At 41.7% G+C, this 26843-nt stretch overlaps 1 protein-coding gene across 38 annotated transcripts in view; it reads right to left on the reverse strand.

The window, feature by feature from the left end:
* LOC144510004 (eukaryotic translation initiation factor 4 gamma 3-like) overlaps positions 1-26843 on the reverse strand; it is a 357463-nt gene that overhangs the window by 245926 nt on the left and 84694 nt on the right. For 14 of the 38 annotated variants that reach the window (XM_078239124.1, XM_078239117.1, XM_078239121.1 and 11 more), the window contains one exon: positions 25452-25571. The exons of the other annotated variants lie outside the window; for them this stretch is intronic. In XM_078239124.1, coding sequence (XP_078095250.1) covers positions 25452-25571 — 120 coding nt within the window. The remainder of the gene's footprint in view (positions 1-25451; positions 25572-26843) is intronic. 38 annotated transcript variants of the gene reach the window in all.

The raw sequence follows: 26843 nt of genomic DNA on the forward strand, positions 1-26843 counted from the left end.
AGAAACTTAACTGGATGAGCCATATAAATACTGTAGCTACAAGAGCAGATCAGAGGTTAGGAATCCCATTGCAAGTAATTCACCTCCAACACCACCACAATCTACAAGGCACAAGGGTAGGGGTGTGTCAGAATAATCTCCTCTTGTGTGGGTGAGTACAGCTCCAAAACGACTCACAAAGCTTGACACCATCCGGGCCAAAACACACTGCTTTACACCCTAGTCACATACATTCACTCCCTCCACTGCTGACACACGGTAGCAGCAATGTGTACCATCTACAAGATGCAAGAACATAAGTATCCTGAGACAGCACCTTACAAACCCACAACGACTACCATCTGAAAAGCATGGGCGCCAGATACATTGGAACATCACAAGCTGAAGTTCTCCTCCAAGCCACTCACTATCCTGACTTGGAAATTATCACCAATTTTTCATTGCTGCTGGGTCAAAATGCTGCTCTCCTCTCCTTCCCTAAAAGCACGTACACCACGTACACGGACTGCAGTGGTTCAAGGCAGCAGTTCACCACCACCTCTCATGGGCATTTAGGGATAATCAATAAATGCTGGTCCAGCAGCAAAGTCTGCATCTCTTGAATATTTTTTAAAAGTATCTCAGCCACATCCTTTGCCTCCATGCACAAGTCCCTTTTTTGGTCCCTAATCAGCCATCTTGTGACCACCTTTCACTATTTATCTGCCTACACATGACTTTTGAATTTCCTTTTCGGTTCGCTGCCAGTCTCTTCTGAAACTCCCTCATTGCTGCCCTGATTGCTTTCTTCAATTCCCCTCAACTTCCTATATTCAACTTGATTTTCATTTATATCAACTTGACATCGGTCATACCTATCCTGCTTCTTTATCTTAGTTTCGATCTCTTTTGTCATCCAGAGAGCTGACTTTGTTTTACCTTGTACCTTGACTGTATTAGAACCAACTCTTTTTTAAAGGCATCCATTTGCTCCATTGGTTTTGTCTGCCAGTCTGTGATTTCAACTTGTGGGCCATATCTGTTCTCACCCCACGGAAATTGGCCCTCCCCTAATTAATATTTTTAAGTTGAATTGCTTTCTGTCCTTTTTCATAACCAATCTAAATCTTATACCATGAATATTCCCTAAATGTCTCCTACTGATACTTGACCATGGTATTTCAGTAACTTATTTAAGCTATCACATCACTGCCACATATATATACTGATAGATTCATAGAATCCCTACATAAGGAGGCCATTCAGCCCATCAAGCCTGCACCAATAACAATCTCACCCAGGCCCTATCCTCATAACCCCACGTATTCACCCTGTTAATCCCCCTGACACTAAGGGGCAACTTAGCATGGCCAATCCACCTAACCTGCACATCTTTGGACTGTGGGAGGAAATCAGAGCAACTGGAGGAAACGCATGCAAACACAGGAAGAATGTGCAAACTCCACACGGACAGTGACCCGAGGCCAGAACTGAGCCCAGGCCCCTGGCGCTGTGAGGCAGCAGAGCTAACCACTGTGCTACCATGCCACCCCATGATTTTGCTTACACTAAGTTGAAGTGTTCTTTTATGTGCCACAGAATATAGTACTCTGCTACTTGTGATGCAGCACTATTTTTAATACCAAATGTTCATGCAAACTGAAATTTAGCCTGTTCTTCCTTTTCAAAAGTGTGATTGGTAAGAGACTGAAGATATTCTGATTCCAGCATTTTCTGTCCTTGGAGAGAACCTCCATATGTTCTAAATGACAACCCAGATTCCAGTATACTTTTTTTTAAAAATCAATTGACGCTTATACACACAGGACATGCATGCCTGATGCACTTTCAATTACAACAGATGCTCAGCAAAGCAAAGTCATAATGCTACAAAGGAGGACTACAATTTTTCAGATAACCATAATACACGAGGCTAACAGGCTTCAAATTAGATACCAACATTCACTGTGATCAACAGCATCTGTCAGAACTGCACACTACAATTTATTTTCCTGTAAACCATCACCCAAACCACTATTTGGTGTTAAGTTAAATTCAGCAGGTTGCCACGTCTGATCAGAGGTCAGCCTGATCAGAAAGACTTGGGTACTGGAGCATTGTCAGAGAAAGGTCTTTTATCTGGCACATTTCTCACACCTGCCGGGCAAACAGGGATTTGGCACTGGGTTCAGCCCTCTTCACTCGCAGTTATTCAGGGAATCCTTGTTAGTTTATTTTCCTCTGCTTAGTAATATGCTTAAATTCAGGAAAGATGATGGCATACTGGTATTGTCACTGGACTGGGAATCCAAAGACTGAATCTCAGCAAGGCAAATGGTGGTATGTGAATTCCATTTTTAAAATGTGGAACTACAAGTCTAATGATGATCTTAAATCATTGTCAATTGTTGTAAAAACCCATCTGGTTCATTAAATGTCCTTTAAGGAAGAAAATCTGCCGTCCTTACCTGGTCTGGCCTATGTGTGACTCAAGACGTGCTCAGTTCAAGGGGCATGGGCAACAAATGCTGGCCTTGCTAGTAATGCCCACATCCATGCAAGTATAAAAAAAGAGTTTGAGAAATTGGCATCCTGCTCCACTCCTCCATCACCCCCATCTCATGCATTCTATCATCTTACCTTTTGCCACAATTAGCACTCTTCAGTTCTTAATGGACACCATTAACAGCGTTCCCCCCCACCCCTTATCTTTTGTCCTTGACATCTTTGTTAATCTCTCCTTTGCTCTAACCTATCCCTGTTCTATTCTGCCCCTTTACCTCCTCCCTTTTCACTGTCCTAGTGCCGAAACACTCATTTCAGGTTATGCAGCATCTTACTTTCACCTCCTTCAACTTGGCCAACTATATTCGCTGCTCCCATTGTGGTCTCCTCTACACTGGGGAGACTGTGGAACACCTTTGCTCCGTCCACAAGTATGACCCAACCTTCCAGTCGCTTGCCACTTCAACTCAGCATCTTGTTCTCATGCCCACATGTCCATCCTAGGCTTGCTGCAATGCCTCAGTCTCGGACTCAACATTGAGTTCAACAACTTTAGACTGTGAACTTTCCCCTCAATTTGACAACCTCCCCACTCCACCCTTCTGTTTTTCAATTCACTTGCCACAACACAACCTCACCCGTCCCCCACATGACCACTTGTGCCATGCTGGTCAGTTTTGCTCCCACTCTGCACTGACCTTTTTTCCTCCTATTAACACAATCCTGCTATCTAACCCTTTGCCACTGTTAGCACTCTTCATTCTTTCACGGCAGCATTAACACCCGCTTCCCCCCCTTGCCTTTTGTCCCCTGACACCTTTGCCAATCTCTCCTTTGCTCTAACCTACCTTTGCCATTCTATTCTGTGCCACCTCCTCCACCCGCCTCTCCTACTTAATTCATTACATTTCTACCTCTCTTCAGGGTCATACAGATTCAAAACACTAATTCTGTTTCTCTCTCCACAGATGCTGCCAAATCTGCTGGAGTTTATCCAGCATTTTCTGTTTTTATTTGGGAAATTAGGCTCTTAATGAAAGACAGAAAGAAACATTAAATAGCAGAAATTTTAAGATAATCCTGCCCCTTTTGACGGCTGCATCAGTGTTTGAGTCAGTGGAAAATCTATGCCTCCATAGTACAAGGGGAGGGGGAAGGAATATGATAACAGTGGTTATGCTGTTGGACTAGTCAGAGGCTTGAATTAATGGCCTGCAGACATGAGTTAAAATCCCACCACAGCTGCTGAGGAATTTAATTTCAATTAATTAATTTTAAAATTTGGAATAAAAACTTCTCAGTAATGATGACCACGGAAGTACCAGATTGTTGTAAAACCCATCTTGCTACATAAGTTCTTTAGGGAAAGAAATTGTCTTCCTTACCTAGTCTGGTTTGTGCGTCCTCTGGTCCACAAAGAGGGCACTCTTAATAGCCCTCTGAAATGACCTAAGTCACTCAGTTGTATTCAAGGCAGCAGCTCAGCTGATCAGTAACATCCACAGCTCACGAATGAACCAAAAGAAAAATCAGCATGTATCTGTCCTTTGGGTTGGCCTCCATTCATCAACTCCCACAAACTTCAACTCATGGACAATACTACAGAATGGATCCTCCTCCACACCGAGTCGTTCACTTCCATCACCCATGCCCTCTCCATGCACCAACATTTCAAAATTCTCATCATTTTCCATGGCTTCATCCTACCCGATCAGTGATTTTGTCCTGTCTCTCTTCACTGCACACAACCTTTGTTACTCTTAACGTTGAATTTCTCCTCACTTTCTACCATTTGAAATTTTGTACTTAGTTCCCTCTCCCTTGGCACCTCACTACCTGCTTTTCAAAACATCTTCAAGTTGTTTTCCATTTCTCCCCTATGTTCGGCATGTTACTCTCTTTCCTCTCTAGCAAATGCTCGACCTATTTCCATACATGTGACCTGACAAATAAATGACAATTCAGGCCCATTAACATCCAACATCATTATAACTGTGAATTCCCAAACTGACCGGTATTATTTCAAAATTTATTAGATATTGCTAGCCACTGGAAGCAGCAAAAGGTTTAAGGATTTTAGTAGCAGCCTAGGATGCTGCTGATGTGGTTTACAGAAGCAATTTAATCCAATTTTAGTGATTGAAAAGATGCTCCGCAATGGTGACAATGCAAATCCTAAACATCAACAGAAATTCAGTTCTGAGGATCAATGCCTACCTAGATAATGAAGTTTTCTAATCTACAGCATTTAGCAATAGCGGGAGTCTGGTATTTTAAAAAAGACTGCAACAGCAGCTATCCATCATCCTGAAAAACTAGAATTAGACTCATAGAACTTTATTTGACAATAGGCTGTGTTGCAATTTTTTATTATACAATAGGGAAAATGAGACATAAGATTAATAGACAGGTCTGAACAGCTATTCGACTACAACAACGATCATTTTGAATACTGAATTTAAGAAAGAACAGGATAAAACTGGCCATATTGAGCCTGCTGGGGAAGGTTGGCTTGACAGAAGAATGAGAACCTGAACACAGTCTCAGAAGAGGCAAGGCAAAGCCCCTTGAAAATGAAGGCAGAAAATTTGTAAAACAAATGCAAAAAACATATAAAGCAAATGCTTGAAAATAAACTCTGGGGTTGGACAGTGCTTAAATGGTATATACTTCAGTACAAGAATAATGCAGATGAACTTAAAGCACAGGTAGACACTTAGAAATGTGGTGTTATATATGGCTCAAAAGGAGGAAAAGACTGGAAGCTCATCATTTTTGGTTGCAAGTTTTTCAGTTGAGATAGAAAGGGAGATGGGGTGGCGGTTTGTAATGTTGTTCAGATAAATAATTACAGCTGTAATGGGGGGGAATGATATGTTGGAACAATCAAATTAGGCCATACAAATTGAACTAAAAAACAAAAACAAATAAGTAATCCAACTGCTGGGAATGTATCATAGAACCATGGACAATTAGATGGAGATAGAACAGCAAACGTGTAGGCAAATTGCTGAGAAATGTAAAAACAAAAGGACTATAAAGATAGAGGATTTAAATTACCTTAATATTAACTGGGATCAAATCACTACAAAAGTTATAGAGGGCAGAATTCGTTACATACATTGAAGAAACTTTTTTTAAGCTAGTAAGCAATAAACCCAAGAGAATGGGCAATTCTTTATCTTAGGGAACGAAGCTGGGCAGATAGAAGGGGTCATCAATGTGACAGCATTTTAGTGGTTTTGTTGTGTTTGGGGGTTGAGATGGGGTTTTGGGGATTGTCTAATCTCTCAAATGTATGCTGTTTCAGTCTGTAGTCTCTTTAACCCAAACACACTATTTACAGCAAGTATCAACACATTTGGATCTCCATATGAAGTTGGAGCTTCTCCTCTTCTGGATCTCTCTCACTTCTCAGTCATGTGATGACATTCTTCATTATATTTTGCAACTACTGTACATAAAGGCAGAGTACCACAACAGATCAGTGTATAAGATCTTCTTATGACCAGCATCCCAGGTGCCTCCAATGAATCCTCTGCAACCACTCGGAAGAACATCCAATCCTGTTTCCTCAGATCCGCTTGCTTCGCCACCTGCACTGTCCTCTTCAAACAGATATAGTGCTTCATCTAGGACCTCACTACCATTTTTGTTGTGAATCAACCTGTCTTTCAAAGTTCCATATGTACAGTTCCCCGTCAGCTTGAGATCATTGATGAAGAAATCGGTTTTCACCTGGCCTTCATTTAAAAAAAAATTAAATTCAGTCCTCTCAATTATCGAGTTGCAACGGACACGAATGAAAATAAAAAGCTTGATGGATTCTTCATTGAGAAGCTGAATCTCATGCCTTGCTGTCACGTCAATAGCAACAGATCCTACAGCATAAAGTAGGGTGCTGACCTGTTTTTTAAAATCTATTCCTGAAGCAATTAGGGGAGGCAATGGCCTGGCAGTATTATCGCTAGACTATTAATCGAGAAACTCAGCTAATGTTCTGGGGACCCGGGTTCAAATTCTGCCACTGCAGACGGTGGAATTTGAACTCAAAAAATATCTGGAATTAAGAATCTACTGATGATCTTGAAACCATTGCTGAGTGTCGGATAAAACCCTTCTGGTTCACAAATGTCCTTTAGAAAAGGAAACCTGGCATCGTTACCTGGTCTGACCTGCATGTGACTCCAGAGCTGCAACAATGTGGTTCACTCTCAACTGTCCTCCAAGGGCAACTAGGGATGAACAATAAATGCTGGCCAGCCAGCGACATCCATGTCCCACAAATAAATTTAAAAGAAGTTTGATATCTTGCAAACTTTTTTCTTCAGTTGTCCCAGTTCTGAGCCTTCTGTACTCTGAAATGGTTCTGGGGCAGGTAAAGTGGATTTCATACTCCTAATGAATCCCTCGAATCTTTCCTGTTTTTCTGTTGCTGCTTGGGGGCTTGTGCTCACTACTGTCCGGTCTCCAGGCCTGTGTCGCATTTTGCATTTGCTGCTTCTGTGACGTTCTGGCTTCTTGGTGACTTCTGGAATTTTTCTCTTTTATTCTTCCTTCGAGAATCTCTTCTATTGCCAGCCCTGTAGCTTCTATAAAGTGGCGAAAAGAACGAGCTGTTGGTGTGAAATCTCTGCTGATCTCAGAGTTTGATTTGGTCCACAAGTGGATATATATGCATTGCATTTCTGGTGACAATGCAACCATTCTGACAATTTGACAGTCCATTCCATTACATGCTTCTTAAGATCAGATGTGATGATACCATGCCTTTAAGAAATGTATTTGTATCATGTTTCGTGTATGGGGTATGTTTGGAATTCAGCTTCATTTTATACAGTGCCAAATTGTCTGCAAACCAGACAGCTCACATGCTGAGAATGAAGGTTAATGATTGATGTTAGCTAAGGATGTATTTGTTTTAATCGGAGTTAATGTGTGTGTGTTGAAGTGGGCTTTCCCTCAGGGTTTCAGAGTAGGGTTTTGATTAGGTTGTTTGAGACAGACAGAGAATGGGCAAAGTTAAGCTTGCAGAAGAGACAGTATTTTTTTTAAACAAACAGTTACTGCTGGGTTCTGAAAGAAGCAAGAGGTATATTTCTGTCTCTAGGAGGTTGCTGTTTGGGGCTGTCAGAAGACAAGTGTCTCTCTCCAGAGGGATAAAAAGCTCCAAGACTGTTAACAAGTACAAACAGTCAGCTAGTGTGTTGCAAACTGATTTTGAAGAGGAGTTTAAGACTATCAGAGGAATATTGCTTGAATTGGAACTAAGAGATTGGTTTGCAGTTAAGAACTCGTCATGTTTAAGTATTGTTCAATTGGTGAATATTAAGCTAATTAATTGTAGTTAAACTTTGTTAAATAAAGCTTGTTTGGATAAAAGTTTCATTGTGTGTCAATAGAATCACACCTGGAGTGATACACTTCATCCTCACATTAATGCCAAAATTGCAAATCATTGGAGTCTAGTCTAACTTCATAATATACCTTGGGGTTTTGGATCTCGTACCTTAACACAGACCAGTGGTTAATCCCTGCTTTGATGGTGTAGTTGGTCTTTGACACCTTCATCAGGGTGCATTCCTCTTATTCTCGCTCAAATTTTTCAATAACACCAAATTCCCTTACTGCAGTTGTTTGATGAGTTAGCAAATGTTAGGACTTTTAGCTTGGAAGTAGCGTGATTTGTTTTGTTGGAGGACCTGATTCTATACATCACTTGCCATGTCGTGCATGGTCCGCTGTGTGTGGATGTGTCAAACTCCCACACATCCTCTTTGCAACGTAGCCCTGGTCATCTGTTTGGTGGCATTTGTCGACTTCCACTATGGGCTAAATAAAACATGTATTTATTACTGGGGTGAAAAGTTGAAGCTGACTACTGAGAGTATTACATTTCAAAGCACTTGTATGCCAATTATATGCACATGCATGATCTTTGGTGCCCAAAAAATGAGGTCATCTCATGCACCACGATCTATGGTAACTGAGAACCTTACCTTGGAGTAAGGCTTTAACATTGGGACCCACTCCCTCAATCCCCTTTTGAAAGAAGGAAGAGGCACTCCCTAAAACGTGCATATAAAGTCATTCCAGAGTAAACGTCACATATAGCTCTGATCCTGAATCCCAGCTCGTCAAGCTGCCTGTACATTTGGCACATAGATTTCCACTGATCTCAGCACAACCAGTGGGGTCAGAGCTTCGCTACATTTTAAATGGCATCACCCTCTCCGACCGACATGGAGAATCCAATTGCTGAGATCATAAAGGAACTTCAAAACATAGGAAAACTATTCATTTGTGGGAGGTAGAAACACAGCAAGATGATGTTTCTTCGCTGCACAGTTCTTACCTTGTTGCAGTTCAAATCAGATAGCATACTAGTTACTTTAATGGCCGCACTACATGCAAAGAACTGAAAAAAATCTTAAGGGCTCTCAATTTCCTAACATAACTTCTTCATAGTCATGTTGTACTAAAAGGTGATTTGGTCTGAACTGGATAATAATGTTAACATATGGTTTCAATATGCTATTTGTTAAAATCACAATTTATGTAGTTTTAGAATACTGACCAATTGGCTACATTGTAAAAATTTAAAATATTGGAATCGTTCCTCCCTAATATCAATTGAAAGATTTGGTCTATAATTTCTCATTGATCAGAAGAAGGGCTTACACCAACCAAGTGACCATTAAAAGCTGATAATAGTTGAATGACAAATTCTAGCCTAATTATAATGGTGCATCCAAGCACTGACTACACTAATCTCTACCAACCTAGCCTTCCCTCTATGTTTGAAGCTCTCAAATCACCTCGGCCCTCCTCAAAATAAAAACGGTGGCACAGCAGAGTTTCTTGCTGCCAGTCAACATTTGCAATACTTGATCTGCCTAAGACCCAAAGAAACAAAATTGCTAAGATATAGAGTGAGGAAAAACAGATATTGATGGTATAGGCCGGCACATAGACAAAGAGTAAACGACAATGTACACAGAATGCAGAGAGTGAGGATATATTTCTGTGTGCAAATGAAAGAGAGAAACTTGCACAAGGGAAGTAAAAGGGAAAAATACTGTTAAAAACTATTAAGGTAACAACTGATCTGCCATGCATAAGTGAGTGACCTAAGTAATAATGAATACAACAGTGTGGGAGGCAAATACACGTCTAAGTTTTTTTTTACTCCAGCTATTATGATAGCTTTGTTTTATATTTTCTCTCATTGGTCATCATGCCATTGATACCTTGCTGTGTGTGTGTGTGTGTGTGTGTGTGTGTGTGTGTGTGTGTGTGTGTGGGGTTTAACACATAGTAAAACTAGTAGGGGGGGTTTAAACACATAGTAAAACTAGTAGACAACACCAAATTCCTAACTCTGGCAGCTCCGTAACAGCAACCAACACAAGTTGGAGCTTAGCAGAGAGATAAGATAGCTCTGACAGAAGCAGGAAAGCCATACAATGGAACAGAAGGCAAGAAAGCAGATTCCAGAAACTAAATAATGAAAATAGAGGTTTCCACGAAGATTGAAGTAAAAAGGAAAACAGGAACTGAAATTTGAGCAAAGTACTCTTCACTGAATTTAAAGAAAGAACTGAGAAGAGCAAAGCTGATGAGGCTGGCCGGTGAAAAGTCAGGTGTCTGAAGCAATCATAACATTTGGTGTCTTTATTTTCAGTGTTTGAAACAATAGTATTCTGCAAGGGACTGAGTATCTGAGACATTGTGTGAAAGCAAGAATGGCAATTCAAGACAAAGGAACACCAAAAAAGAGTTGGAAAGCCTGAAGGTGCATCCTTGCCAGCAGCAACTGAGGGAAGACTTTCTTTGAAAGAAGATTCTAAGGCGCAACTGTTTCATGATTAATAATTTTTTTTGCTGTTAAAAGCTGGTCATCAGTCCTGTGATTCATCGGCATTTTCTAAAGAAGAGTTACCGTTTTTTTGAGCCACAGTTTGAGATCTTCCTATCCAGGAGTATCAACTGGGATCATAATGCTACGATCACATATTCTCTTTTTGAGTGTTGGGGCATGGGGATGATGATGTTGCAGAGTAAAGAGGTTGACAACGGTAGTTTTAAATGGGATTAGACCATTTGAGGACAGCAAACAATTTATAATGCCAACTAGTAAATGGGACAGAAAGGGAAGTTAGCGAACCAGTATTATAGTGGGAACAGGCTCAATGGAGCGCATGGTGGGCCTCATGGGCATGAGGATTGATATGAAACAAATTACACAAAGGTGTGAGCATGGGGGAGCTGCTGGGTAGGTTTGGTTTAGTGGGGAAGCAGCAGAAAAGCTGATCAAATGACTTGACCTTAGCGAAAGAAAAGCATTGACTTCTCGCAAGCAACTGGAAGTGGTGGTGGAGGGAAAACAATTAATAAATATACATTTTAAGCAGATAAAATTGCTGTAGTGATATGGGGTTTGTTTTTGTTCACTTTACTTTAACTCCCTTCAGAACAATTTCCAGAATAGCAGAAGGGAAAATCGGCAACCCAATGCATAAAAACGTCACTTGTGGTTAGAGAGCTGACCATCAAACTAGGGGAAAACTATACAAACTGTGTTCCAATCTTTCCCAAACAGGACAGGATGCAAAGAAATAATGGAGGGAATCAAACATAAGCTTCAAACTAGGAAGAGTGCAAAACAAAAGTCAATTTTTAATTTCTTTTCAAATATTCCAGGTTCATCAGTGGACATAAGACAGGTTTTTCATCAAAACTGTACAATCGTTCAGATCCAAGAATAATTAGTACTTGTAAATTGGTTTCATTATTGATCGTACTGGCACCAAATGAAACTATTTCTATTTAATAACCAGAGATTTCATCATAGCTGCAAAACAAGGATTACTCATAACTCCTGCAACTTGTGCGTGTTAAAACTAGTATTCTCCTATTAACGGTTTACTGCTTTTTAAACTCACTTTTTAAATGTCTCCTCTTCCCACGCTGTTCTTGACCCCCATTTAGTTTCACCTACGAAGTATACTGTGCCCAACTGAAGCAATTCAAAAGTGTACAAGCTCAGCCCAACTCGAGCCACAAGAGGAGGAAATGTTACACAAGCAACATTCCTAATAGTTCTTCGGTCTTGGATTATGATTCAGCAAAATCAAAAGTGAAAGGGAGTTTTTTTTTAATAAAGTTGTTGGCATTCATGTTAGAACCTCAGTGGCAAAATTAAAAATACTGAAGCTTTCCAAACTGCCTGGTTCACAAAGAAAAGCAGCTTATATCCCATTTTAAGAGGCCAACTGTAATACACTTGTTCAATACATGCTGGTAATGCAGAAGTAATTCTATCGACTTTAATACAATATAATCAAAATAATATATTCTTGCTGATGATGCAAATTCAATCTATGTTAATGGCCTATTTTCATGCAGGTTACTTCAGACTTATTATTTGCATCTAGTTCAACTACATTTTACTTGGCTAATCATTTTTAGTTCGAAACTCCCATAGTTTAAAATATCACGCATAACTGTTAAGATCATCTGAGAAGGAGGAAAGCAAAGGTAGTAATCTCAGGATTGCTGCCTATGCCATGGGAAGGTGATGGCAGGAATGGAGTGAGGTGGAGGATGAATGTGTGGCTGAGGGACTGGTGAAGGGGGCAGGGATTCAGGTTCCTGGACCATTGGGACCTCTTTAGGGACAGGTGTGACCTGTACACAAAAAACGGGTGGCACTTGAATCCCAGGGGGACGAATATCCTGGCGGGAAGGTTGGCTAAGGCTACTGGGGAGAGTTTAAACTAGATAGGTTGGGGGGAGGGGATCGAGACGAGGTGACTGGGAGCGAGGAAGTTAGCTCGCAAACAGAGAAGGGTTATAGACAGTGCAAGAGGGAGGATGGACGGGGGATAGAGAAGGGGAGAGCTCAGACCAAAGGATTGAGATGTGTTTACTTTAATGCCAGGAGTATAGTGAATAAAAGGGGATGAGCTCAGAGCGTGGATCGATGCCTGGAAGTGTGATGTGGTGGCCATTACGGAGACTTGGATGTCTCAGGGACAGGACTGGATACTCCAGGTGCCGGGATTCAGACGTTTCAGGAAGGACAGGGAGGGAGGCAAGAGAGGGGGTGGAGTGGCATTGCTGATCAGGGATAGTGTCACAGCTGGAGGGATTGTCCACAGAGTCTCTGTGGGTGGAAGTTCGGAGTGGGATGGGGTCGATCACTTTGCTGGGAGTTTTCTATAGGCCGCCCATTGGTAACAGGGAGGTGGAGGAGCAGATAGGGAAACAGATCCTGGAGAGATGCAATAATAGCAGAGTTGTTGTGATGGGAGACTTTAATTTACCAAACATAGATTGGAATATCCTTAAAGTAAGGGGATTGGATGGGGAGGAGTTCGTTAGGTGTGTTCAGGAGGGTTTCCTAACACAGGGCGGCACGGTAGCACAGTGGTTAGCACTGCTGCTTCACAGCTCCAGGATCCTGGGTTCGATTCCCGGCTCGGGTCACTGTCTGTGTGGAGTTTGCACATTCTCCTCATGTCTGCGTGGGTTCCTCCGGGTGCTCGGGTTTCCTCCCACAGTCCAAAGATGTGCGGGTTAGGTTGATTGGCCAGGTTAAAAAAATTGCCCCTTAGAGTCCTGGGATGCGTAGGTTAGAGGGATTAGCGGGTAAAATATGTGGGTGTAGGGCCTGGGCGGGATTGTGGTCAGTGCAGACTCGATGGGCCGAATGGCCTCCTTCTGCACTGTAGGGTTTCTATGATTTCTACAGCATGTGGACAAGCCTACAAGAGGAGAGGCTGTACTTGATCTGATACTGACCAATGAACCTGGACAGGTGTCAGATCTCTCGGTGGGATAGCGATCATAACTCTATCTCCTTTATGCTTGCATTGGAAAAAGAGAGGATCAGGCAAGCTAGGAAAGCGTTTATATGGAGTAAGGGGAAATATGAAGACATAAGACAGCAAATTAGAGGAGTAAATTGGAAGGAGGTATTCTCGGGGAAATGTACTGAAGAGAGGTGGCAGTTTTTCAAGGAATGTCTGTCTAGAGTTCTATAGGACAACATTCCGAGCAGACAGGGAGGAGTTGGTAGGTTAAAGGAACCGTGGTGTACGAAAGCTGTGCGGGACCTAGTCGAGAAGAAATGGAAAGCATACAAAAGGTTCAGAGAGCTTGGCGAAGATAGGGATCTAGATGAGCATACAGCTTGTAGGAAGGGACTAAAAAAGGAAATTATGAGAGCCAGAAGGGGTCACGAGAAGGCCTTGGCAGGTAGGATTAAGGAAAACCCTAAGGCGTTCTATAAATATGTGAAGAGTAAAAGGATGAGACGTAAAGGAATAGGGCCTATAAAAAGGTGAAGGCGGGAAAGTCTGTACGGGACCAGCAGAAATGGCAGAGGTGCTTAATGAGTATTTTGCCTCGGTTTTCACAGAGGAGAAGGACCTGGGTGGATGTACTGCGGGCTTGCGGTGGACTGAAAAGATTGAGTATGTGGACTTTAACAAAGAGGTTGTGCTGGAATTTTTGAATAGCATCAAGATAGATAAGTCGCCGGGTCCGGATGGGATGTACCCCAGGTTACTGTGGGAGGCGAGGGGAGAGATTGCAGAGCCTCTGGCGATGATCTTTGCGTCGTCGATGGAGACGGGAGAGGTGCCAGAGGATTGGAGGATTGCAGATGTGGTTCCTATTTTCAAGAAGGGGAATAGGGAAAGCCCAAGAAATTACCGACCGGTGAGTCTAACCTCAGTGGTTGGTAAGCTGATGGAGAAGATCCTGAGGGACAAGATTTATGAGCATTTAGAGAGATTTAGTATACTCAAGAATACTCAACATGGCTTTGTCAAAGGCAGATCGTGCCTTACGAGCCTGGTGGAGTTCTTCGAAAATGTGACTAAACACATTGACGAAGGGAAAGCGGTAGATGTGGTTTATATGGATTTTAGCAAGGCGTTCGATAAGGTCCCCCATGCAAGGCTTCTAGAAAATGTGAGAGGGCATGGGATCCATGGGGCTGCTGCCCGGTGGACCCAGAACTGGCTTGCCCAAAGGAGGCAGAGAGTGGGTATAGATGGGTCTTTTTCTAAATGGAGGTCGGTCACCAGTGGTGTGCCCTAGGGATCTGTTCTGGGACCCTTGCTGTTTGTCAATTTCATAAATGACCTGGATGAGGAAGTGGAGGGATGGGTTGGTAAGTTTGCTGACGACACGAAGGTTGGTGGGGTTGTGGATAGTCTGGAGGGATGTCAGAAGTTACAGAGGGACATAGATAGGATGCAAGACTGGGCGGAGAAGTGGCAGATGGACTTCAAACCAGATAAATGCGTAGTGGTCCATTTTGGTAGGTCAAATGGGATGAAGGAGTACAATATTAAGGGAAAGACTCTTAGTACTGTAAAGGATCAGAAGGACCTTGGGGTCTGGGTCCATAGAACTCTAAAATCGGCCCTGCAGGTGGAGGAGGTGGTTAAGAAGGCGTATGGTGTGCTGGCCTTTATCAATCGAGGGATTAAGTTTAGGAGTCTGGGGATAATGATGCAGCTATATAAGACCCTCGTCAGACCCCACTTGGAGTACTGTGCTCAGTTCTGGTCGCCTCATTACAGGAAGGATGTGGAAAAGATTGAAAGGGTGCAGAGGAGATTTACAAGGATGTTGCCTGGATTGAGTGGCATGCCTTATAAGGATAGGCTGAGGGAGCTCGGTCTTTTCTCCTTGGAGAGACGTAGGATGAGAGGAGACCTAATAGAGGTATACAAGATGTTGAGAGGCATAGATCGGGTGGACTCTCAGAGGCTTTTTCCCAGGGTGGAAATGGCTGCTACGAGAGGACACAGGTTTAAGGTGCTGGGGGGTAGGTACAGGGGAAATATTAAGGAGAAGTTTTTCACACAGAGGGTGGTGGGCGAGTGGAATCGGCTGCCGTCAGTAGTGGTGGAGGCAAACTCAATCAGGTCTTTTAAGAGACTCCTGGATGAGTACATGGGACTTAATAGGATGGAGGGTTATAGGTAGGCCTAAAAGGTAGGGATATGTTCGGCACAACTTGTGGGGCCTGTTTTGTGCTGTAGTTTTTCTATGTTTCTATGATCTCTCAGATACCTCCGTTTCAGGTCGAAACACCTATGTCTCCAATCTGCCCTATTAACCCCAACCTGACATTAAGTGTCAGAGCCCATTGGCTTGCCTGTACATCACCTTCAGCAAATGAGTATCCTCTTTCCATCCCAGTAACCATCACTAAAGGGGTTTCTCCAAATGATAGAAGCAGCAAATTGGGAAACAGTAATTTCAATGTGAGAGTTTCAAGCGGTTTGAAAATAGCCCTTGCTGTCTAAATGCACTGTTTATGGAAATCTGCAGAAGGGAAGAAAAGGCTATCTGATTGGCATCACAATTTCTTCTTAGCACTCTATTAACTATTGATGGCTTGAGCAGTTGCCCTCTCTTGCCACCTCTCTCTCTGTTCTCCCTCAGTGCTGCTCTTTTTGATTGTAAAGTCTTAACACTATTTTTGATGGTGCATTGTCATTTTGGTCAGAATTGGGAATTGCTTCTAATGTATTGATGTTATGTGAGCAGGCCATCAGGGAGGCTTTGAGATCATCTTTGCAACTTTTCATTCTGGGGTTCACGTCAAGAGCCAATAATGAGCAAATGAGTTGATGATCACAGTGGTTGTCACTGCTGCCTCTCAACGCCAGGGACCCGGGTTCAATTCCCTGGCTTGGGTCACCGTCTGTGCGGAATCTGCACTTTCTCCCCGTGTCTGCGTGGGTTAACTCCGGGTGCTCCCGTTTCCTCCCACAGTCCAAAGATGTGCGGGCTAGGTGGATTGGCCATGCTAAATTGACCCTTGCGTGTCAGGGGGATTAGCAGGGTAAATATGTGGGTTTATGGGAATAGGGCCTGGGTGGGATTGTTGTTAGTGCAGGTTCGATGGGCTGAATGGCCTCCTTCTGTACTGTAGGGGTTCTATGATCAGCCTAACATTTGCAGCCATAGCTATGGCACATGTCATATGCATATATTTTCAATCTCTGGTCCTAACTATATACGTAGTTAAGAGTTTTAGTAAAACGTATTTGTACAAAATGAAGTTTTCTCATCGGGCCTGAACATCCTTGGAGTGGCAATCAGCAACGGATTGCCACTTCAATCCCAGTTACTTACCCAAAATCCTGTCTTGTTGGATCTTCAAGCCAAGGCCAGACAAGAGTAGTCCAGTACAGTGTGCTCCTGGAGCCACACTGTTGAGTGCAGTTCAATTGAAGGAAAGGAAGCCATGCCCCCTTTTTTTAAAAACAGCACTGAGGGGTAAGAGTTAGGCCCGATGGGGAAATAGTTGAGGGAGTGAGAGTTCCAAGAGAAGGGTTTGGGGGTGACCAGTAGGAGAGGCTGGAGGGAATCCCCTGGGGTTCGTGGGTGTGGGGGAACCCTGTGGGGCATTGGTGTGGGTCTGTTATCCAGCTGCTAGAAGAGATTTTTATCTTACCTTTTTCTGGGTAACTATTGATGTAACCCAGTTGGAACCATCCAAAGTTTGCAATTTAAATTGTGTTTTTTGGACAGTTCCAGTTCAGGGCCATTGCCCAGGGAAAGTTTGCACTTCCAGGCAATTGTCATGCAAACCTTACTCGTAACCCCACCAAACACGATGCCCTGGAGCTCGAATGTTATGACCCTAGGATTCTCACCATTTTAACAAAATACCTTCACAAACCCATTCTAAGACAAACTGTTGCCCTCCATTTTTTGTTCCAACAGCATCCTTAGTGATTTTCCCCAATCCAAATCAACATGTCAATCAATTATTTGGGATCAAAATATAAACTGTGTTTCTTCACTACCTTTTAAAACCAATTTTCCCACTGGTTGAAAAGTTTATGGGATTACTGTTGCTTCAACCACATCTATGATCCTACAATCTCTTCATCAAACCAACAGGCCACTTTAATCAATCTAAACCGAAAACACAGGTTGAGTTTGCTACTTTCAATGCCAATATTCCAGAAAAAGCAGATCGCCAACAATCTTTAAATTATTTTTTGCTTTTTATCACTAATGTTCTCTCAGCTGAGCACTTTTGGCCAGGCCCTATTGCTTTTTCAGTTCAAGATATTGACTAAGCAGGCCACTGAAGAATGATAGCAATAGTTGACCCTCAATCCAAGTAGTTCTCAACCGGGGTTCCCACTCAGACTCTACCAGAAGATTTCAAGGGCTTCACCAGGTGTATGTAGTTATTTCTAAATTCTTACTATTGGAAGCCATTTTCACATCACACAAGTACGTTTGTATACCACTGACTTTACAGCAATACAAGTTTTTTAAATATAAATAAACACTTCCACATTCATAAATCCCACACCAGTTTTATTATTAAATAAATTAGTCGGAATTATTGGTCCTCTGTTAGGAGGTGGAACCTAAGATGAGAGTGGGGAGCATGGCCCAAGAAAGCAAAATTTTTTCTTTTAATGCTTGTGTGGAACTACCCCATGTAATTTAAAAGCTACTCACGCATTTGAAAAAAAAATTAATTCAGCCCAATTAAACTGGTGTTTGAGGTGGGCTGGAGTTGATGTCAATGAGAGAAATTGTGCATGTCATTTGGCCTTGAAATGGAGCAGGGTGGGCAATGGGGATGATGGGAAGAGAGAGACTCAAGTCTTCGGGTCTACAGTAAGGCCATAATAATTGGGATTGAGATCTATCTCAATGTCCTCGATTTGAGTTACTGAAATAGTTGCTGTCTCGAACGTTGAGGCATGTCAAAAGTCGAGACAGCACCTTCAACTTTATATTTATAGACATGTGCTTCTCTGATGATGAGTAGACCTGGTCTAGCCATGCATTCTTTGACATTCCACCACTAGCTATTTGTGAAAGGGCTTGAAAAAGGAGGAAAGAGGATTTACGGCAGTGGGGTTGAGTAAAGTCATACAGGGTCCCATTTATATCTCCCTTTCTTTCTTGTGCTGTTATGCCACTGCCACCATTATTGGTGCGATTAATTCAAATCACTGCCTTTCACTGTGTTGAGATTTGATATTGAAGCAAGGCGGCAGTTTTTGTTTCCGAAATGGAGGGCATAAGTTTTATCCCAGTGCCAGAGAGTCAGTGCAACAAGCCTGCAAGCAAATGGTGGATGGAGTGGAGCAGACCATGGACAACAGATGGGCACAAATTTAGGACTTAAATTCTTTACACAAGATGCTATGCAAACTAAATTACAAGGAACAGGAAAAATCATTGTACTATTTTGGGTTAAGTCAATTATTATAAGCATTTAATGCATCCATCAGTTTCAAAGCTACAAACCCTACAAAGTGAAGACAGAGAACTTCCTTCTTCAAGTTTAACCATAAAGATTGAAGTCTACCAAGTGGTGGAGGTGCTAACAAAAAACAAAATCACGTTAACCTACAAAATACAAAATCACGTTAAACTACAAAATTGAGGAAACATGAAGACAGCTACTCAAATTTCCGTGTTTATTTCTAATGGAAATGGTAATATACCTCAAACCATTGTGTAAATTGTGCACAAGTACTGTCCAATGAACCTTTTAACCCGCCAGCTCCCCAAGTTAGGGTCATTTAATTACCAAGCATGAAATACGTGCAAGGACAGGTAATACTTTATGCAGCAGATTAAGGAACTAGCCAGTACTACAACAGTAATGAAATGCACAACTACCACAAATTTAAAAAAGGCTTGCAGTCTTATCCTACTAAGTGACACAGAAAACTGCAAATGCAAACATAAATATATACAATTGCTGGAAATTGATAATGATGTGTGCCATTGAAATAGTATGGGAAACATTTGGAGAACCAAGAAACTGGAGAAAATAGATATCAAATTACAATGTCCAACAAAGAACTTGCTTAAGGCTAAAAGACAGTCCTACAGCACAGTGATAAGCTACGTGATAGCGACTGCCATTCAAATTGATGGATCCACAGGCATTTCTAAAATATCTCATTTGTTCAAGGTTTGGTCTGTGTAGACTGCTTGTTTGGCAAAATGTTCAAGAAAACGAAAGTTGGACATCAATGAAAATACTGAGCCAGGAAATAAACACTGACAGGCACATATGCATGTCTTGGTCAAAGATACATCAAGGATGTTCAACACCAAGTTTCAGATCAAATGTCAGTAGAATATTATATATTTAATTGTGTAACTAAGTTTTATACAGGAAAGTACTTATGCTGCAGTGGACTCATGGAATGTTTAAAATGGAATGGTATGGGGGGGGGGGGGGGGGGGGGGTGCACAAAAGCAAAAAGCTGGAAATCCCTGCTTTACACACGGATGTCACAGTAGGTTTCCTTCAAAAGGTTTTGTTTGCCTGATTAATTAATTGTATTTTAATAATACTACACACAGTATGAAATAGAAGTCTTATTAGGTTTCAGTACTTCAGGCACTTCCTCTGTACAGTGACACAGTGCTTAGCACTGCTGCATCTCAATTCCCGGCTTGGGTGACTGTCTGCGTGGAGTTTACACATTCTCCTCGTGTCTGCGTGGGTTTCCTCCGGGTACTCCAGTTTGCTCCCATAGTCCGAAAGATGTGCTGGTTAGGTGCACTGGCCCTGTTAAATTCCCCCTCAGTGTCCCAGAACAGGCAGTGAAGTGTGGCGGCTAGGGAATTTTCATTAAACTTCATTGCAGTGTCAATGCATGCCTACTTGTGACACTAATAAATAAACTTTAAACTGTATTTATAACACACAATGCAAAGGTGCAAAATGTTTAAGTACACACTAGCATTCTTACAAGCATACTGTACTACGCACTCCTTTGGGCCAAATAGTCTATTAAACCCACCAATAAAACTGACTGAGGAATTGCTCCTCTAGTAGCTTGTGTAAGATTCACATGAGCTGACTTGACTGCCGTTGAATCATTTCTCTGAACTATGCATCATCTTATAGGCACCAGACACCCCTCTTGGTCTCCTATATCTGATAGCCAAAAGAATCCAGAAAGCAGAGTAGATTACCACTATTGCTATTCAGTAACAAGTGATAGTTCGATTAAAATCTGATCCATATTCTTTCACTTACTCATTTTCAAGTATTGTGAAAATTGCACAAACTATTGGAAAGCAGCATCAAATAGCTGTTTCGCCCGCTACAGCCCAATTAGATTTTCTGCACCTCACAACATTAGAACATACACTCAGATTAATGCATTTCTGTACCATGGCATGTCAACAGCAAGACCTGAAAAGACAAAATTCTATCATGAAAATTGTCTGTTTAGTGAACTAGCCCCATGAACACAGTTAAGAGGGGCCAATTCTTGTGTCTACAGAGGAATACTCTGACAACTGAAATTAATTGTCATCATAGAATTCCCTACAATGCAGGAGGCGGCCATTTGGCCCATCGAGTCTGCACCGACAACAATCTCACCCAGGCCCTATTCCCGCAACCCCATATATTTACCCTACTAATCCCTGAAACTAGGGTGGATTTATTATGGCCATTCAATCTACCCGTACATCTTTGAGCTGTGGGAGGAAACCGGAGCACCCGGAGGAAACCCATGCAGACACGGGGAGAACATGCAAATTCCACACTCACCTGAAGCTGGAATTGAACCCGGGTCCCTGGCACTGTGAAACAGTAGTGCACTATGCCACCGTGCTGCCCCTATTGCAACTTTCCATTGTGTCATTTGGAAGGCTGTTTGCAAAAAGTTTGGCTTTGCTTAAAATAAAGCACGTATAGGAACTAAAAATATCATAAATATCCAGTGGTAAAGTTCTCTGAGGGTCCGTGGTGGGACCCTGGCTGCTCTTGATATATGTTAATGACCTTGATCTTGGTGCACAGGGCACAATTTCAAAATGTGCCAATGATACAAAATTTGGAAGTGCTGAAAATGGTGAACAGGATAATGTAGAACTTCAAAAGGACACAGACAAGTAGATGGCATGGGCAGACAAGTGGCAGATGACATTCAATGCAGAGGAATATGAAGTGATTCATTTTGGTAGGAAGAACTTGGACGGACAATATAAAGTAGAGTACAACTCTAAAGGGGAACCACATCGTAGAGTGTCCATTTGCATAAGTCACTAAAGACAGTTCAGTGAAAAATGTCAGATTGAGAGAGTGGTTTAAAGCATCCTCAACTTTAATAGGAGCATGGAGTACAAAGAGCGAGGAGATGATGATGATGAACTTGTATAAACAAGTTCAGCTAGACTATTGCATCCATTTCAGAGCACTGCACTTTAGGAAGACTAAAGGCATTGGAGAGCGCGCAGAAAAAAAAAATCACAACAATGGTCCCAGAGACGATGAGCTTCAGTTTCAAAGATCGACTGGACAAGATAGAACTCTTTTTCTTGGATAAAAGAGGACTGAGAGGAAATTTAGGTATTGAAATCCTGAGGGGTGTGGGTTGAATAAATGGGGAGAAACTATTCCCACTTGATAACGAAAGGCTAGATTTAAGGTAATTAGTAAAAGAAACAAAGAAACATGAGGAAAAATGTTTCCAATAGTTAGGATCTAGGATGCATTGCCTGAGAGTTCAGTGAAAAAGAAAATTCAAATAAGACATTCAAAGGGGAATTAGATTGTTAACTGAAAAGGAAGAATATGCGGGGTAATAGAGAGAAGCCAGAGAAATGGCACATTCAGGGAGCTGGTGCAGACACGATGAGCCAAATTATCACCACCTTCAGTAACAATTTTGTAAAAAGACAAATCAAGTCAACCTCATTTACTTCCAATCTTGATTACCCTTTTTCAAATTCAAAAACTTTTCTTAAGTAATAAATTTGGTTCAATGTCTTGGTCAAGTGCCCTAGTTGCAGTTGATGCCATGGTCTACTTCATAAATATAGTTTGCAAAGACAAGTAATATGTTGAACTGTTCAAGAACTACATTAGACAAGTGTTCAAGAACATTTAGTACCAAGTTGACTTGAGAAGCAGCTACTGACACCTACAATCATGTTGCAACGTCTTTGCAATGTTAAGATTGTGATAAACTATGGAAATAGACTATTTAAACCATGGTTTACAAACATTTCACCAAAATATTCCTCATCACGTACCCAAATCTTCTTCGCATAAACAAAAAATGACATTATCAAATGTATCCCTGTCTCTTGTGCAGCTTATTCCCATTGCACTGTCCATAGCAAATCTGTGCAATAATTGTCATTAAAAACAACTCCTTCAATCCATAATTGCAATTTCCTGTAAACGTTTTGAAACAATTGAGCATCAGGAGCAAACATTGAACTCATGCCCAGCAATTCTTCAGTGAAAGCGTGAGAATCCTCACTATCTACTTTGCATATTGCCTAAAAGTAGCTAAAGGAGGATGCTGGCAACAAGTTGTCCACCCTGCTGGCAGTTCAAATCGACAAAATAATGAACAACGCGCAATTCAAATAAATTCCAAAAGGCCACAATTACAACAGTCAAATTGTCATGAGGATTTAAGCCAAGTTTGCCCCAATAAGAAGGCTGCACACATCCGACAGTATGATAGCCCAAGCTCTATCTACCAGCAAGCAACAAAGTGTAGAAATCTTGGGGTGTTTATTAAAAAACCATGCCACCACAAGTATGAATATGCAATTTTGATATTACCTACAGACTAAGTAAATGAGAATAAGGAGACCTTTTGTTGCCTTTATGGGACAAGTTCACCATATGTTCTTCAAGTCACAATTCATTTTCAAATTGACTTTACTTCTAAAGGGTGGAAGACAATGTGAGAGTACGCGCACGCGCGCACGCACGCACGCACACGCACACACACACACAATAAACAGTTGCTTGGTTATACAGAACTGGAGTGTTGCTGAAAAAGAAACATTCTGTCGAAGGTTTTCATCTGATGTCAATCCGTCTTGATCAGCACAAGAATACCAAATCTCAATGGGAATAACAGTATAGATGAAAGAAAATTACTGCAGATAGAATAGAATCCCTACAGTGCAGTAGAGGGCCATTCGGCCCATCGAGTCTGCCCCGACTCCCTCTGACAGAGTTACTTACCCAGGACCTTCCCTCTACCCTATTCCCATAATCCCACTAATCCATTTAACCTACACATCTTGGGACACAAAGGGGAATTTAGCATGGCCAATCCACCTAATCTGCACATCTTTGGACTGTGGGAGGAAACCGGAGCACCCGGAGGAAACCCATGCAGACACGGGGAGAACGTGCAAACTCCACAGACAGTGACCCAAGGCCAGAACTGAACCCGGATCCATGGCACTGTGAGGCAGCAGTGTTAGCCATTGTGCCGCCCTGGAATCTGAAACAACAGAAAATCCTGGAAAATCTCAGCAGGTCTGACAGCTCTGACGAAGGGTCACCCAGACCTGAAACAATAGCTCTATTTTCTTTCAGCTCTTATGAAGGGCCATCTGGATTCAAAACGTTAGCTCTATTCTCTCTCCACAGAAGCTGTCAGACCTGTTCAGGTTTTCCAGCATTTTGTTTTGTTGTGTTGGAATAATGTATATACTGCATGAGAAAAGGGTGCTGACTGGTTGGCAAGTGGAGCCTGATTGGAAAAGCATTGCCATGGGGAATGAACCGGGGAATGAACCAGGGAATTGCAATCCCCAAGCTTTTATTTAGTTGAAAAATGTTCAGTGCGCGGACATGTTCATTATGTTTGTATAGAATAGCACCCAGGGCACATGTAATTGAGCCACACTGCAAACCTGACAGTGTAACTCTTGGCACAATCAGGATTGTTTATTAAGTGTTGCCCAATTGCTGAATCATGTTGGACACTCTATTCTGATAAAAGCAAAATGCTGTGGATGCTAAAAATCTGAAAACAGAAAATGCTAGATAAACTCAGCAGGTCTGGCAGCATCTGTGGAGAGAGAAACAAGGTTAATGTTTATAATCCATATGAACCTACTACAGAACTATATTCTGTGTTCTGTGTTTTGCAAGCAGGAGTTGGTTGGGTACGGTCAGTAATTTGTCTGCTGCAAATTATGGTCCCCAGCCACTGAAATTTATGGCCTACATACCTTGCACCATCACAGGCACTGAAATTCAGATACCACATTAGTTATTTGTGTGGTAGGCAGAACTTTTTTTTGGCTTGATGGCAGAATCCTATTAGTGGAAAATACTACTCACATTGCTGCTACATAGAAAGTGTGTGAAATGGCCAGCTTCACGCTTGTTTAAATTTTTGAGACAAATTATTTGAAGTCAACTGGGCACTTTTCAGGACTGAAAGTGGCAAGCTTAGGCCCAGTCATGAGTTTGTGCAAAATATAGTAAGCAATGATCTGATATGGGTAGCCATTATCCACAGGATAGCTTTGATGCACCGTACTTCAGCATCAAGCTTGCACATTGAGCAAATGGCTCGGGCGGCATTTGCGACAATGCTGATAAAGCCCAACCTTATGGTACATGGAACTGTCGGAATCCAAAGCGCATATTCATCAGTGAAAAGTGTGTTTACAGTAGTCAGTAACCCTTTAGAAAGGGTTTTGACAGTATAGACTGTTATTTCCTTTGAGATTCTTGCAAAATCTACCCTGACGAGTGCAAGTAAAAGGTTTCAACAACACGTCTCTTTTTTCAGCAATTCTGTGTCAAAGAGTTTTGTATTTGATGGTTTTTTTGGATCCAACTATGTATTTTGGAACAGAAGTCTATGTTTTGTCGATGAATTACAAGTCTTAAGTAACTTCACACCAATTGTACAGATGTTCCACAGTATTAACATCCACCACAACTTGAACTGCACACCAATATCTCCAATTTAAAGCCAACCTTACAGCTATTTTGCTTACATTGAAGAATCACTGGATGGACTTTTCATGAAAAATTGCAGCCATGAAATATTTGGATTGGATATCGCTAGGCTCAGGTCTTTCCCTATTCTTCCACTCCACCCTCCCCAAGAAGGAAAAATCTCTCTCTACTTTTTGCTACTTGTTACCTGTGAGAGGCCTGGTGAAGAGGCATGGCCTGGCGGCGTTGCAGGGAGGTTTGGATGACCCTTGTTTAGTTCATGTGTTGTGTAAGCAGCAGGTCCTGCCTGTCTGGGCACCTGTGGGACCTGATAGAGACACTAAATGTTAGGACAAAGTGATATTCTCAAAGCATATCAACATACATTATCTGATGGAAAAGCAAATTGCATCTATATGCAATTAAGATCACTGGGCCACGTGCCCTGATGGGAGCAGAGCTGACAGCTGGTGCAGCTTCTCGCAAGTCTGAAGTAGCATTAAAGCACTAACAAAGTAGGTAAGACAATTTAAAGTCAAACTGTCCACCATTTCAGAAAAGGGAAGAGCGTTTCTAAAGCCTTTTGATATTTTGTTAATGTACTGAACTAATGTAAAGAATATATTTGAGTTAAAAAAATTCAATCCCAGTTTTAACAACATTTTTAAAAAAATCTAAGTTGATCAATTCAGCAATTAAAATCCAGAAATGAAGCAAAGTGGCATTTAATCCACTTCACCCTTAAAATGCTCTCAAACTGAAGAGGAATTAATTAAAATAGTTTAATTATGGAACATGAGTATACTGATCAAGTAGTCTCTAAACTCAAATTTTCCATTTTGGTTTTTACTGGTAATAAGAGATACTTTCTTTCCCTTCAAGATCATCTTCCAAGCTCTTTGCTATATAATACAGCATTTGATGAGTCTAAGGGAATACACTCACGAGTACTTAAGAGCTTCTCATTCACAATTTTTGAATTGTACAGCCAGCGCATTACAAATGATGCTTTTCAAGGCCAACATGATTCATTTTTATTCTTGGAGTAAGAGATTATGAAGTGGTAGAATGCAGGTTCCACATTGGTCTAAATTGCATGGATAATCTGCCTAACCTCTCAGCCAGGGAATTTTGCAGACTGAAGGAGGCTTGAATATGGGGAAAAAAGTAGAAACAAGCCAAAAAGAGTAGAGTTAGTAATTGCAAGCTCTACCTCACAAACAAAATTAAGCATTTTTGGCACGAGTCCTACAGAGGATTAACTGGCAGCAAGCTTGGCCATTGTAATTTTATCAATGAGAACCGGTGTAAAGCTGATAGCAATTTCTCCTTTAGAACCAAGAAAGTGGTGAAAGCACCACAAAACCAACCACAGAATTATGGCAGAATCCGGCCACTTAAAGGTAGATATTCCTGCAAAGTCATTGCTCATTTCTAGTCAGCAGGTCCATATAGTGAGAAATAAAAATGAAAACCTAGTGCATGTTCCTTATTTAGCTAAAACATATCTGTAAAATAGAAACTCTGTTAGCTTGCACAATGCCATATTATTGATCGTGACAAATCAGTTAAGGTCAATCTACTCCTTAACAGCCTGTAT

The sequence above is a fragment of the Mustelus asterias genome, chromosome 22 (assembly GCF_964213995.1).
Source record: "Mustelus asterias chromosome 22, sMusAst1.hap1.1, whole genome shotgun sequence".
NCBI lineage: Eukaryota > Metazoa > Chordata > Chondrichthyes > Carcharhiniformes > Triakidae > Mustelus > Mustelus asterias.